Source organism: Scyliorhinus torazame, chromosome 13 (assembly GCF_047496885.1).
Source record: "Scyliorhinus torazame isolate Kashiwa2021f chromosome 13, sScyTor2.1, whole genome shotgun sequence".
NCBI lineage: Eukaryota > Metazoa > Chordata > Chondrichthyes > Carcharhiniformes > Scyliorhinidae > Scyliorhinus > Scyliorhinus torazame.
This window is the reverse complement of record NC_092719.1, coordinates 171024702-171038702: the sequence shown is the minus strand read 5'-3', so window position 1 is coordinate 171038702 and position 14001 is coordinate 171024702. Positions and strand designations below refer to the sequence as shown.

The 14001-nt window shown below is 46.8% G+C and overlaps 1 protein-coding gene across 1 annotated transcript; it reads right to left on the bottom strand.

Moving 5' to 3' along the window:
- Positions 1-5534: 5534 nt before the first annotated feature.
- On the bottom strand, positions 5535-12631 carry rps23 (ribosomal protein S23). The gene is made up of 4 exons (XM_072472435.1): positions 12513-12631; positions 11107-11266; positions 10664-10784; positions 5535-5748 (listed from the first exon to the last, which is right to left on the bottom strand). Exons 1-4 carry the CDS (start codon positions 12514-12516, stop codon positions 5602-5604), a joined length of 432 nt encoding a protein of 143 aa, XP_072328536.1. The 5' UTR covers positions 12517-12631; the 3' UTR covers positions 5535-5601.
- Between the last annotated feature and the right edge of the window lie 1370 nt (positions 12632-14001).

Genomic DNA, 14001 nt, shown 5'->3' with positions numbered 1-14001 from the left:
GCAGAGCAGAGGGCGCTGGATGTGGTAAGTGGGCTCAAGGAAAGGGCAGTCGCTAGGATGGAGGTCGGCACCGGGCGAGGAAGTGAGACCCCGCTGAGTTTTGGTTCCCTATGGCATATGTGTCACCCCAACATTACCCACGCACCCACCACTAACCTCACACTACCAACCCACTCCACCATCACCCCTACACTCCCCTCCCCGTTCCTCAACACCTCCCCCCAGCCAGCAATGCAATTGTGCGTCTTATCTCATGTCTTGCAAGAGCTGTTGGTGATGGGGTGGGCCCTTCTGGTGTCCTCAGACTCCAGCCACAGGCGGAATCCCAGGTGGCAAGCAGCGACGAGGAGATACTGACACGGAAGGGAGCCCTCGACCCGCATCCCAAAATATCACCTAGCCCGAGTCCGGGGATGACATCACAGCTGTCACCAGACCCTCCACGATCCTAGAGACACTCACCTAGGTTGGGCACCTTAGTGAAGGTGCTCCTGGGACACTTATCTGGTGCACATCACACACATGCTCCAGAACAGCAGATGGAGGTTGGAACTCCTGAGGGGGTCAGACGGTCGGAGGGCAAACCAACCCCAGGGACTAGCTGCTGTCCAAACAGGTTTTGGGCTTCTGGAACTGACGGTCCCAACGATTGTGGGGCTGCAGTTGCAGAGCCAGGGACTGCATGAAGAGTTGTTGGAGAGCATCCAGCACCTGCAGGTGCAGTTGGGGGAGGTGGTGCGACCATGAGTGCCACCCAGGCCAACACCGCTTGGGTGGTGTCCGCAGTGGAGGCCCTGGAGCAAAGGTTTTGGCCACGGATCAACATGTCCAAAGCCTGGGGCATTCTGTGCAGGCAGTGTCTGAGGCCCAGGACAGGGCTGCCCGCTCACAGGCACCCATGTGCCAGAGGCACCGAGACATTGCAGCGGCTCTCCTGCGCATGGCCCAGTCACAGCGGGCCATGGCTGAGAGCACCAGCAGTATTGCCCAGGCGCTGGCTGATGTGGTCAGCCACAGGTAGGTTGCACAGTCCCACAAGAAGATGGCGCAGCCACTAGCTGATATGGCACAAACACAGAAGGGGGTGGCACAATCGAAGCGTGATGTGGCGCAGTCCCAGATGGAGGTGGTCTATTCCCTGTGCTCCATTGCCGTGAGCATGCAGACCCTGATTGAGAAAGCACTGGTCCTCCAGGACTGGCAACGGCAGGTGGCAGGGAGCCTCAGCGGTTAGCTCCGCTCGCACCCCAGTCCCATGGAGTAGCCCGGGGGCCACCAGGCACCCCGAGGGAGGAGGAAGTGATGGGGCTGGTGCCAGTGACTCCCGCAGGGGAGGTGCTGGAAGACTGCACTTCGGACTCTTCTTCCCGCCCGTTCCCCCTTCTGTCCCTGGCATAGAAGTGTGTGAGAGGTGGGGCTGGCCGCACAGTGGGCACGGATGGGGAATGGGCGGACATTGGGCATGGGCTTGGCCTAGGGGCTGCGGTCCAGCCAGCGCTCACTGCTCCGGTATCCCAGAACCCCCCACCATCCCCATCCGAGGGAATCGATCAGGACCATGTGATGAAATGGACAGCTCACATGCAGGGATCACGCAGTTGGACTCTGGTATGTGCAACTGTGGGCGTGAGTCAGACATTGTCAAACGATGAGGAACACCAGAGCTCATCCTCTATCCCATGAACCAGACCTGCTATTCCTGCCAACGCAGGGCCCGCACCCTGCAGAGCGGCAGGTAGATATCACGGAGCGGGTTGCGGGGGGGGGGGGGGGGGGGGGGGGGGGGGGGGATGTGTCCGTGCCCAGGTTCTCCCCCCCCCCACCCGCACGCATTGGTGAACGATGTTGCTGGTGACCCTCACAGCGCACTATTGGGGGGCCCTTCCAGTGGTCCGAAGAGGCCAGTAACATCGAGTGCCAGGTTGAAGGGCTAGTGCACACTGCCCGGATATCAGGCGCAGAATGACTTGCTGATGGTCACACATCAACTGCATGTTCGAGTGGAACCCCTTTCAGTTTGTGAAGAGCGGCCTGTCACCTGCAGATGGTCATAGGGCGACATGCATCCCGTTGATCACCCCCTAGACCCGGGGCATCTCGGGAATGGCGGTGAACCCAGCTGCCCAGGCATTCTGGTGGGCTCAGTCCACATTGAAATGATGTATTGTGCCACTCTGGCATAGAAGGCCTCCGTGACGGCTAGAGGCATGATCGAGCGGTGCTTTGGCATCTTGCGCGCTGGGAGGGTCGCCAGCGACATGGTGGCCTGCTGCATCCTCCACAACATAGCGCAACAGATGGGCAACGTGCTGGAGGAAGATGAAGAACACCGCTCGTCTGATGAGGGAGGATGCGAGGGAGGCCGTGACGGCGCGGATGCTTCTGTGCACCAAACTCAGAGAGATCCCACACCGATCCCTACTCGAAGCCTGGAAGGATACCGTGACATAAAATTTCAGTGCGACCGTCATCTTGACGGCAACTTGGAGCTGGTGTCCTACCCCATTTCCCCCGAGGTGCCAGGTGCGCCATGATCAGACAGATATATTGCACTGTCCCCCTGCTCAGCCGGTATCTTTGACAGCTTAATAGATCAGACAGGTCCTCGAATGACAGGCGCTGCCAGTACACGCGAGGCCTCATGCGGCACCTCCTCCAGACTGTTGGGCGGGCGGTTCTCCATCCTCGAGGGCTGCCCCCTGTTCCTCTGCGGCAGGCTCTGCTTCTAGTGTCCTCCTCCTCGAGCAGTTCCAGCTCATACAGCCTCAGTGCATTCACACCAGGGCTGCGGCGACTAGCAAGAATGCTCCCGTGGAAGCAGAGAATCGTGGAGGCCCCGGGTAAGCGTTTACTGAACATGCGGAGTAGAACGCATTGACGCCGCTGTCGAGGCATCGGAAAGTTGCGATTTGGCGTGAACCCGGCCCCGCCACGATTTCAGCGTCACAACCGGTTCTCCTCCCAATAGTTTTCTGATATTGGCGTAAGCCGACAGAGACGATCTTTGAGCTTCTGTTTTGGGGAGTCCAAATGCAGATTCAGTGATCGCCTTCCTGCACACCTCTGTTCAGTCCAAGTGTGACCCTAAATCTCCAGTCACTATCATTTTAATCCTCCAACCCACTAACTCTGATCTCAGCCTTCAACACTGTTGAATTGAAAGTCAGCACAAGCTCGAATAACAAACCACATTTTCCTGGGCACTTCCAAAATTTCAGATTATGACCACTGCATCACTCCTTCGCATGGCAAATCCCAGTAACGATTCAGATATTGCCAATGTCTCAATGACATTTTAAAGATAGGAATAAAATACAATTATTCAACCATTTCTTGATCAGCATTGAACTCGATATCCACCCCATTACTGAGCTTATTTTGGCATCAGTTCACAGCTTCCTCACCTCTTCTTAACGAGGACAAGAGCTAATTTGAGGTGCACTTGTGTTTCTAATTTCTTTCCCAACATAATTTATGACCTGTACTCTTATTTCCAACTCATGTGCATACTGAGTTTGTCAGCAGATTATCCAATCTTAAATTTACTCCCAATTTTAAAAAAAACTCATTTATGTATTTTGTTGTCACTGGTAATGCCAGTGTCGATTGATCATCCAGTGCAGTTGGACAGGGTGTTCCAGGATTTTGATCCAGCTACTATGCAAAAATGGCAATATATTTCCAAATCAGATAGTCTACGATGAGAACTCAGGTACTATGCACCTGCTGCCTTTCTACAGTTCCGGTCGCATGGGTGGTAGGTGTTGTGAAAGAAGCCTTGGTGGGTTGCTGCACTGCATAGCGTAGCGTAGGTGACACACACTGCAACTACAGTACAGACAATGGAACGAGTGAATGTTTAAAGTGGTGCCAATGAAGTGGCAGATTTGTCCTGGATTGGGTTCAGCTTGAATGGTGTGGATGCTGCATTCAGGAGTTGAAAATATTCTTACTCTTTACTTGAGCCTTTCAGATTGTGGAAAGGCTTTGGAAGGTCAGTGGGTGAATCACCCAGTGAAGTATACAATCTCCAGACCGGTTTGTGTAGCTGGGACTTGGATATTGACAGTGGAAGATTCAGTGAGAGAAATGCTGTTTAATGTCATGGGGAGATAGTACTTATTGGATATTGTCACTATTTGGCACTTATTGTGCAGATGTTACTTACCATTATCAGCCAAAGCCTGAATGCTGTCCCGTTCAGGCTGCACGTGGGAATGGACTGCTTTATTATTTAACGAGTTGAGTGAAGATGAAAATTCTAAGCATTAGTGAGCATCCCCATTTCTAACCTACTGATGGAGGAAAGGCCATTGATGCAGATGAGCATGATTTAGCATAAGACACTCTCATGAGGAACCCCTGCAGAGGTAACATGGGGGTGAAATGATTGATTGGCCTCCAACAAACAGCCACCTTCCTTGACCTGTCTCCATTTCCAGCGAGACTGATCAATATTACGATTCCCAGAAATGGTGCTTGACATTTCTGCCTTTTTTCACAACCAGTGCCCCCCCCCCCCAGCAGTGATTGACAGGACTCAACCAGGTTCAACCCATAACCCCTCCATTATAGTCTTTATCTTCACATTCCACCCCACCAGCCTCTGCATTCAAAGGACGATCCACTGCCATCGCCGAAAACTGCAGAATGAATCCACCACTCAGCACCTTCTCATACCATTCTCATCTGCACGCGCCTGCCCCTTTACCTCACCATTCAAGACCCCAAATACACCTTTCAGGTTAAACAGCATTTCACTTGCACCTCCTTCAATTTGATCTACTGTTTTCACTGCTCCCAATGTGGTCTCCTCTACATTGGAGAGCCTAAATGCAAACTAGGTGACCGCTTTGCAAAACACCTTCACTCAGTCCTCAAATATGACCCCAACCTTCGTTGCTTGCCATTTTAACTCAGCATCTTGCTCTAATGCCCACAAGTCTGTCGTTGGCCTGTTGCAATGCTGTGAAGCTCGGTGCAAGCTGGAGGAGCAGCATCTTCTGATTAGGCACATTACAGCCCTCAGGACTCAACAAAAGAGTTCAACAACTTTAAACTGACCGTTTTCCTCCACCTTAAACCCTTTGGAAAAATAATCCATACATTTATTTTCTGCATTCTGATTTCATATTCCAGCATCCGCAGTATTTTCCCCGCCTTCCTTTTTGCTCGGCCTGACTAAACAGTAGTTTCTCCAAATTCCACTGACTCAATTTTATTCTGCCAAATGCTTGATATAAAAATACATGTTTATCTCATCACCATAACTGAAAACAGAAGCAAAATGCAAGGATTATCAATTCAATGCAGGTCAGATGCATCCCCCCACAGAAAACAATGATTAATGGACTATTCCAAACATACCTCAAGCCAGTTCAATGATCTTGTTTGTTTACCCGGAGGAAAATAATACAGAACTCTTAAATGTTAAAACCTGAAATACACATACATTCTCAAGATTCTTTCCATTCAGTCTTAAAATGTCAGTCTTAAAATGTTGCAGATAAAAAGGATTCAATAACAGAAGGACATTTCAGCTTTGTCAAACATCTATTTGAAATGTTTTATTTTCCATCTTTGTTAATAAAACTGAAAAGTTTAAGATCTTGGTCTCTCCTTCTTGCCTTTGTACAGGGCCAACAGAGATACGTTGGCTACTTTCACCACCTTGAAACGGACACCAGGAATATCACCAACAGCATGACCCTTACGACCAAAACCAGCCACTAGAACTTCATCATTTTCCTAAAAGATGAGAAATTTTGGCCATCAGTGAAATTGCTCAAAGCACTTACAAACAAATCACCCACTCTATAACTAGTAAGGGAAAAGATTACCAAATGTTGTTACATTAATGCTATTTACTGCATCAACTTTGTTTCCTTTCATTTCCCATGAAAAATGCCAATATGGATTGGGGAAGGATTTTAAATTGTGCACAGTGACATGCACATTAATCAAGAGTGCAACTTTTTTGTGTTGGCATATCTTAGAGAGGTATTTAAGTTTTCTGAAGTATATTTGACTTAAAAAAACGCCAAGATGAGCATCACATGAAAACTAATTAGAATGGGATTCAATTCCAAAGTCAGGTCTAAATCATTAGCAATCAACTGATCAAACTCAGAAGTGTAATGCGGGCAACAAGTGTGTGGGTATGGAACAGCTCATATTTCAATTAAGCATTTTGAATTTGGAAACCATTACTCCATTGCACCAAACAGGACATTTTTGCCACTGATCTCTTTGAGAGAATAGGTGGAAGCAGAAGCAAGAATAGGAACAGGAAATAAAAGAATGCACAGTCAGACAGCCACAACTTGACAAACTAAAAAGAGAAAAAAATTCAATAACATCCAAGAGCACAAATCTAATTTGGCAGCAGCAGAAATTCTGCAGATGTCAGGGTAATGAGGCAAATTGTGTACACACTTTAAGTGTACTCAAATGTTCCAAGTTATTAGACAGCCTTGTGCACTGCCCTCTGCTATTAATAGTTACCTTTTTTCCAATTTGTGATCAGAATTAAACTGAAACTGGTAGAAAGGATGGTGGAATTATACAGGGACGAGTTACCCCATGCCATTATTAAATGCCTGCCAAGTTGAATTTTTGTTTCTATATCAATGTTCTAACTTCCCCATTCTACCTACAACCAACACCAATGAAAACAGATTGTCATTTTGTGTGTGCAAATTGACTGCTGCACTTAACTATCAATAGTTAATAGTGCTTGCGTTAAGTGTTTTGGACTGGCCCAGGTCATAAAGTGCTACTACAAATGGAAATTAATTATTTGCATTTCTGCTCAGTGAATAATAATGGGTACTAAAGTGGCCACAAAGCAACCTAGAAACTAAGTCTTTACTGATCTGCTTTACATATGCCATCCCTAATTTACCTGTTCCAGTCAGGTATTGAGGCATTGGCCAAATTGCAAGCTAACAATGACAGCAAAATGGTCAGTGTTCACTCATCACTCGTCATAAATGTCTCTTCTGGAGTCCACACATGCCGATAAAACGTGAAAATCTAGAACTTGCCATCAGTGATGCTACACTTCTCGAGAACATGAATTGTTGAACCACCTCACTGGCCCTGGAAAATGCTAAATTGCTCTATACATTTTTAAATGTCGAATTTTGTAAGTTTTATATTTGGTTTCAACCCAATTCCAATTATACCCCAAACATTTATTTTCCTATTCATAAAAGTAAAAAGTTAAATGAAGGAATTCAGTGCTTTTTCACTTCCTGGCTTGTTGTAAGGATACTTCAATGTGATTGGGTGCTTATTCTGCTTAATTACGTCATTGCTCTGGATGCCTAAAGGAGAGCCCCGTAACTTGGTGCCAAATTCAAATGAACTGGGAAAGACAAAATCCATGCCAGAGTGTGCTAGATCTTTGCATGTTTCTTCAAAGTCAGTGATGAATTCTGTTGCTTCACCACAATGGAAATTCAGCCTAATTTTCTTTAGCACCATCATCCAGACAAATTACAACTGAAAATAATGTTATTAAAAACATTTTTATTAAGCAACAAATACTGGGAATGTCGGAAATCTGAAACAAAAATAAAAAATACTGGAAAATCTCAGGAGGGAAGCAAGGGTTCACTTTTGAGTCCAATATGTGTCTTCTTTAGAACCAAGGAAACATGAAACTGTTATAACCCGCACAAGAGCAACTGGATCGGACCAATTAAGTCTCCTTGTGAGTCTCATGGAGGACTGGCTTCCCCACGAAGTGGCAGGGGCCCCATCAACAGAGCTGTGGACACGATGTATAAAAACTAGGCCCAAGTGGGAACAGAGGTCCCTACTGGGACCTGTGCAAAAAATAACATGTTTCTTTAAGCCTTCAGTGTGGAGTCCTCCATGGACACAATAGAAACATTACTCAATTTCTCGGTCTACAGATGCTGCTAGATCTGCTGCATTTTTCCAAACTGGTGTTCATTTCATAATTTCTCTATACACTACACCTCCAGTCATTTATGAACTTGTTCGCTTATCTGGATTTTGGGATGGGGCTGAGGGGAGAATACCAGATTCTTGAATGGCAACCAACACTTTAAAATCATTCGGTGGGATGTAGCATCATTGGCAAGAATGGTATTTATTGTTCAATGTTGGTTGCCACTGAGAAGCTGATGGTGTCAAAGCAGTCCAGATGCTCTCACAGTGCTTTAGGATAGGATATTCCAGGATTTTGATCCAAATATGTTGAAACAAGAGGAAATGCCCAAGATAGGATGGTGCATGACTTGGTAGAGAAACAGGAGGCGATGGATGTCCCCAATTGCTGCCCCTGCGCTTCAAAGCAGTGGAAATTAGAGGTTTGAGGGCTGCTGGCACATGTTGGTGATTTGCTGAAGGGCATCCTGTAGATGGTGCATTCTGCAGTCATAATGCAACACTTTTTTCTGACTGGTGTTGAGATTCACAATGCAACGGTATTCCGTTGCACCTGTGCCTTGACGATGTTTGCGAGTCTTTTTTCTTTTCTTTTTATAAATTTAGAGTATCCAATTCTTTTTTTCCCCCCAATTAAGGGCAATTTAGCATGGCCAGTCCACCTACCCTGCACATCTTTGGGTTGTGGGGATGAGACCCACTCAGACACAGGGAAAATGTGCCACCCATGAACAGGTCTTTGGGATCAGATGAGCCACGTGCTGCAAAACACCCAGCCTCTCATATACTCTCGCACCCACAGCATTTTTATGGCTATGCCAGTCAGTTTCTGGGCAATGATGACCCGTCATGGTGAGATCATCCAATCATAGAATCATAGAATCCACACAGTTCAGAAGGAGGCCATTCGGCCCATCGAGTCTGCACCTGCCCTTGGAAACAGCGCCCATGCCTCCACCGTAAACCAGTTACCCTACCTAACCTTTTGGACATTAAGGGGCAATTTAGCATGGCCAGCCCACCTAACCTGCACCCCTTTGGACTGAAATGAAAATCGCTTATTGTCACAAGTAGGCTTCAAATGAAGTTACTGTGAAAAGCCCCTAGTCGCCACATTCCGGCGCCTGTTTGGGGAGGCTGGTACGGGAATTGAACCGTGCTGCTGGCCTGCCTTGGTCTGCTTTCAAAGCCAGCGATTTAGCCCTGTGCTAAGTAGCCTGTGGGAGGAAACTGGAGCACCTGGAGGACATGAGGAGAAAGCGCAAACTCCACACAGTCGCCCAAATCAAGAATTTAACCCGGGTCCCTGTGCCATTGTGCCGCCAATGACAAAGGGGATTGGTCAGTTGGAAATAGTAATTGCAAAGCACTTTTATATCTCAAATGTTACCTGCAATTAATCAGTGCAAATTTGTATGTTGTCTAGATCATATTGCATTCAGGCATGAATTGATTAAATTAAGATTTGTAAACGGGGTGTTGAATACTGCACTTCATAGAATTTTGTTTCCATAGAATTTAGTGCAGGAGGCCAGTCAGCCCATCGAGTCTGCACCAGACCATCCAAAGAGCACCCTGCTCAAGTCTACCTATCTACTCTATCCCCGTAACCCCCACTTAACCTTTTTTTGGACACTAAGAGCAACTTAGCATGGCCAATCCACCTAACCCGCACATCTTTGGGCTGTGGGAGGAAACCGGAGCACCCGGAGGAAACCCACGCAAACACGGGGAGAACGTGCAGACTCCGCACAGACAGTGACCCAGCTGGGAATCGAACCTGGGACCCTGGAGCTGTGAAGCAATTGTGCTAACCATTATGCTACCATGCTGCCAAACAACCTCCACTGCTGCCTCATGATTAAAAATGGTCATTGACGAATCAACTAAAGATAGTGCAGCCCAAGATGCTGCCCTGAAAAACTCCTGCACCAATCTCAGCAATTGATCTCCAGGAACAATCTTCCTTGATGCCAGGAGGAAGCAAGAGGCTCTCTCTCTCCCTCCCGATCCCCACTAATTTCAGGTTTGACAAATGATAGCCCTTTGTTTATAAATAATGTGGGGAAAAGCCATGAAGTATCATATATAGGAGAAAGCCTAAAAAAGCGTTTAAATAGACAAAAGGAAAATACAGTGAACTTTCAAACTATTTCACTGTAAGATCCCATTATTTACCCTGCATTCCAAGATGTTGCAATTTTTTACCCATGCCAGTTTCAAAAAGTGTTCAATTAGTCAGAACAAAACTGGAAGACCCATTTAATGCCATTGTATTCGCAGCTGTTACAAAATGCTATAAATATGGTAGCACAATCCAAATTAAAAATAGTTGATCTAATTCTACTACTAATACAATTGAGAGCAGCATACAACATAGGGCAGCACAATAGCAGTGGTCAGCATGTTGCTTCACAGCGCCAGGGTCCCGGGTTCAATTCCCACTTGGGTCACTGTCTGTGCGGAGTTTGCACGTTCTCCCCGTCTGCGTGAGTTTCCTCCGGATGCTCTGGCTTCCTCCCACAAGACGCGCTGTCAGTTGAATTGGACAATCTGAATTCTCCCTCGGTGTACCCGAACAGGCGCCGGACTAGGACATTTTCACAATACCTTAATTGTGGTGTTAATGTAAGCCCACTTGTGACAATCATAAAGACTATTTATTTATTATAAAACACTATCATATACATGCACAGCATTAGTAACAATGTTGCAGTGTACTGCTAAAAATGTGGTTGCTTACCTCAATGAAATTCAAGCAACCATCATTTGGAACAAAAGCTGTGATTTTTTTGCCATTCTTAATAAGCTGGACTCGAACACACTTTCTGATGGCCGAATTGGGCTGCTTAGCCTCAACACCACTGTATCAAAAAGAAGATTTAATAAATTCACATATTTCTGAACTCTTCTAACTGGTAAACTGAATTTCTCCCCACTCAAACTGATGATACAACAAAGAACATTTTGCAAACTTAAAATGAGCATTAATATTGTTCAAGAAGGAAGAATGCAAAAGCAGTTTAATTCCAGTCATAATTGTTCATGTAGTCAGTTATCAGCCATGCCTTCAAAATCACGTACCAAACAGTGGCTAGGTACCTGCCTCATGAGTGACTAAGTTATCCAAGGCCATTCTAAGCCCCTTTTAAAGAATTGAAGTAAGCAAGCTCCTCAGTTACTCACACTTTTTCCAAGACTATTCCTTTGGCATGGGAGGCACCACCAAATGGGTTGGCCTTCAAGGCAGTCCCCAAGTGGGCCTTCTTGTATTGCTTATCATGCCATTTCTGATCACGTCGAAGGTTACGCAACTTTCTGGCAGTACGAAGACCACGACATTTACCTAAAAGTGAAAGAAAAATTATCTTAATTTAATTACTAATTTCTATATAGTATGGAGAATGACAAAACAGGAATTCACAAAACTCAGCCCAATGGCTTTGCTGATGGATATCATCCAGCAGAACTAATGAACTAGATTTCTTGCAATATTAATTATTTGTTGCGAACAGAATCACACATCAGTGGTGCAGTGGTTAGCACTGCTGCCCCACGGCATCAAGGCCTTGGGTTCGGTCCCTGCCCACTGTCCGTGTGGAGTTTGCACACTCTCCCCATGTCTTAGATTTCGGAGAATTTACAGTGCAGGTCATTTGGCCCATCGAGTCTGCACTGGCTCTTGGAAGCCCACACTTCCACCCTATAACCCAGTAACCACACCCGACACTAGGGGCAATTTTGGACACTAAGGGCAATTTAGCATGGCCAATCCACCTAACCTGCGCGTCTTTGGACTGTGGGAAGCACCCGGAGGAAACCCACACATACACAGGGAGAATATGCAGACTCCGCAGACAGTGACCCAAGCTGGAAATCGAACCTGGGACCCTGGAGCTGTGAAGCAACTTTGCTAACCACTTTGCTACCACCTGTGCGAGTCTCACCCCCACAACCCAAAAATATGTGAAGTGGCCACACAAAACTGCCCCTTAATTGGTGAAAAAATTGGATACTCAATTTTTAAAAAAGAATCACATCACCGAACTGCTCAGGTCAGCACTGTGCATACGTGTCAGTATCAAATTTAATTTGAAGCACATTCGATTAAATATATTAGTGCTAATACAGTGCTGCACAGAAATTATAGTCCCCAATGTGCGATCATTTTTGGCTCGAAACAAAAATTATAATTGGGCAACGGTGTCTGCACTTCCTCCGATGAATTCAAATAAATTATCCTACCCAGTTTTTAAATGTTTTTTTCGGGGGGGGGGGGGTCTACAGGTGAGAAAGAGGTGTTGGGATTTTCTCACCCGGGGATGTTTTTAATGGGTTTAAATTTTGAACAAAACCGGAGGCAGAGAGATCGCCTGAACCAGGCCCTGGGCCTAAAGCCTCGAGTCAGGGCGCCGCGGCGTGGCATGCGGCTGCTTGTCCGATTAAAATACGCAGCAGATGGCCACCGGAGCCCCGTCTTCGGAGGCGAGCTGCACAGACAGTGAGTGGCGGTTTGAAAGGCGGGCTGGCTGGGTGGGTGGGTGCGAGACGAGCTCCGCCGCGCTGCTTTCCTCTCCCTCGGCCTCACTCACCCATGATCACAGACTCGGCCTCACAGCAAAAAGACCGTAGCTGCCCTGCGCCGCTCCTATTACCGAGCGCTAGGACCCCTCCCCCAGCAACAGGCGACTCCCTACCGCCTGTCGTAAAACACCCCCCCACCCACAAAAAAAAACATTTTTCACGTACGCTTGCCCCAAAAGCCTGAGAGTCAACAGGCTCCTCGTTCGGAAAATAAATGATACTCGCTGAAATCGTGCTTTTTTCACCGTGTAAATCTGTTTATTCACGAGCGCCGGCCCTCCGCTGGCCCTGGTTGGCCCCCTCGGCGGGAGGCCCGCCGTTGATTGGCGGGGCCCGCTGTCAATCAGACGGATCTGACTCTCGAGCTGTCGCTTATCGCCGGCGTTCGGTTGTGGAACGTCGCGACAGGGAGATTCTGCTCCCCGTTCATTCAATGGGAGGCCACTAGAGTCCTTCCTCATTAGGCTTTCCTTTGCGGACGATCACACCGTGCCTGTTATAATGTGGTCCTCGGCAAAGTGTTCTCAAGCTGCACATTGTTTAACTTCAGTGAGATGTTTAAGTGAAACGCAATCGGAATATTTTATTGCTGTGTTTGTACCCCTATTTTTATGAATAGTCAATGATTAACGTGCACGAGGTTAAAAAAAAGTGTTGAATAAAGTACGTGTTCGCTCTAAATTTAACTGACAATAATATGAACGGGGCAATGCTATTCTAATAATAGTTTGGTAAGAAGTCTTACAACACCAGGTTAAAGTTGGACTTTAACCTGGTGTTGTAAGACTTCTTACTGTGCTCACGCCAGCATCTCCACATCAATAATAGTTTGATCAGGGACTTTTGGTTGGTTGGATTGTCCAATAAAAAATTCGCAAAGGACTGGTGGATTCATGCTGAAAACTTCTTTCGGAACTGACTATTTAGATTATTAATTTATCATTGCACAGGATGTCAGCGGTATTCCTTTGCACCTGTGCCTTGATGATGTTTGCGAGTCTTTTTTCTTTTCTTTTTATAAATTTAGAGTATCCAATTCTTTTTCCCCCCCCCCAATTAAGGGCAATTTAGCATGGCCAATCCACCTACCCTGGACATCTTTGGGTTGTGGGGATGAGACCCACTCAGACACAGGGAAAATGTGCAAACCCCACACGGACATGCTAACCATTGTGCCACCCAAAAGCAGGTCTTTGGGGTCAGATGAGCCACGTGCTGCAAAACACCCAGCCTCTCATACACTCTCGCACCCACAGTATTTTTATGGCTATGCCAGTCAGTTTCTGGGCAATGATGACCCGTCATGGTGAGATCATCCAATCATAGAATCCCCACAGTTCAGAAGGAGGCCATTCGGCCCATCGAGTCTGCACCTGCCCTTGGAAAGAGCGCCGTACTTAAGCCCATGCCTCCACCGTAACCCAGTTACCCTACCTAACCTTTTGGACACTAAGGGGCAATTTAGCATGGCCAATCCACCTAACCTGCACCCCTTTG

Excerpts from the sequence above, each read along its gene's own strand:
- rps23 (XM_072472435.1), bottom strand. Across the intron at positions 10,785-11,106 it reads GGAATAGTCTTGGAAAAAGT|TGGTGTTGAGGCTAAGCAGC; the intron begins GTGAGTAACTGA and ends TTTTTGATACAG. Across the intron at positions 5,749-10,663 it reads GTTGCTTGAATTTCATTGAG|GAAAATGATGAAGTTCTAGT; the intron begins GTAAGCAACCAC and ends CTCATCTTTTAG.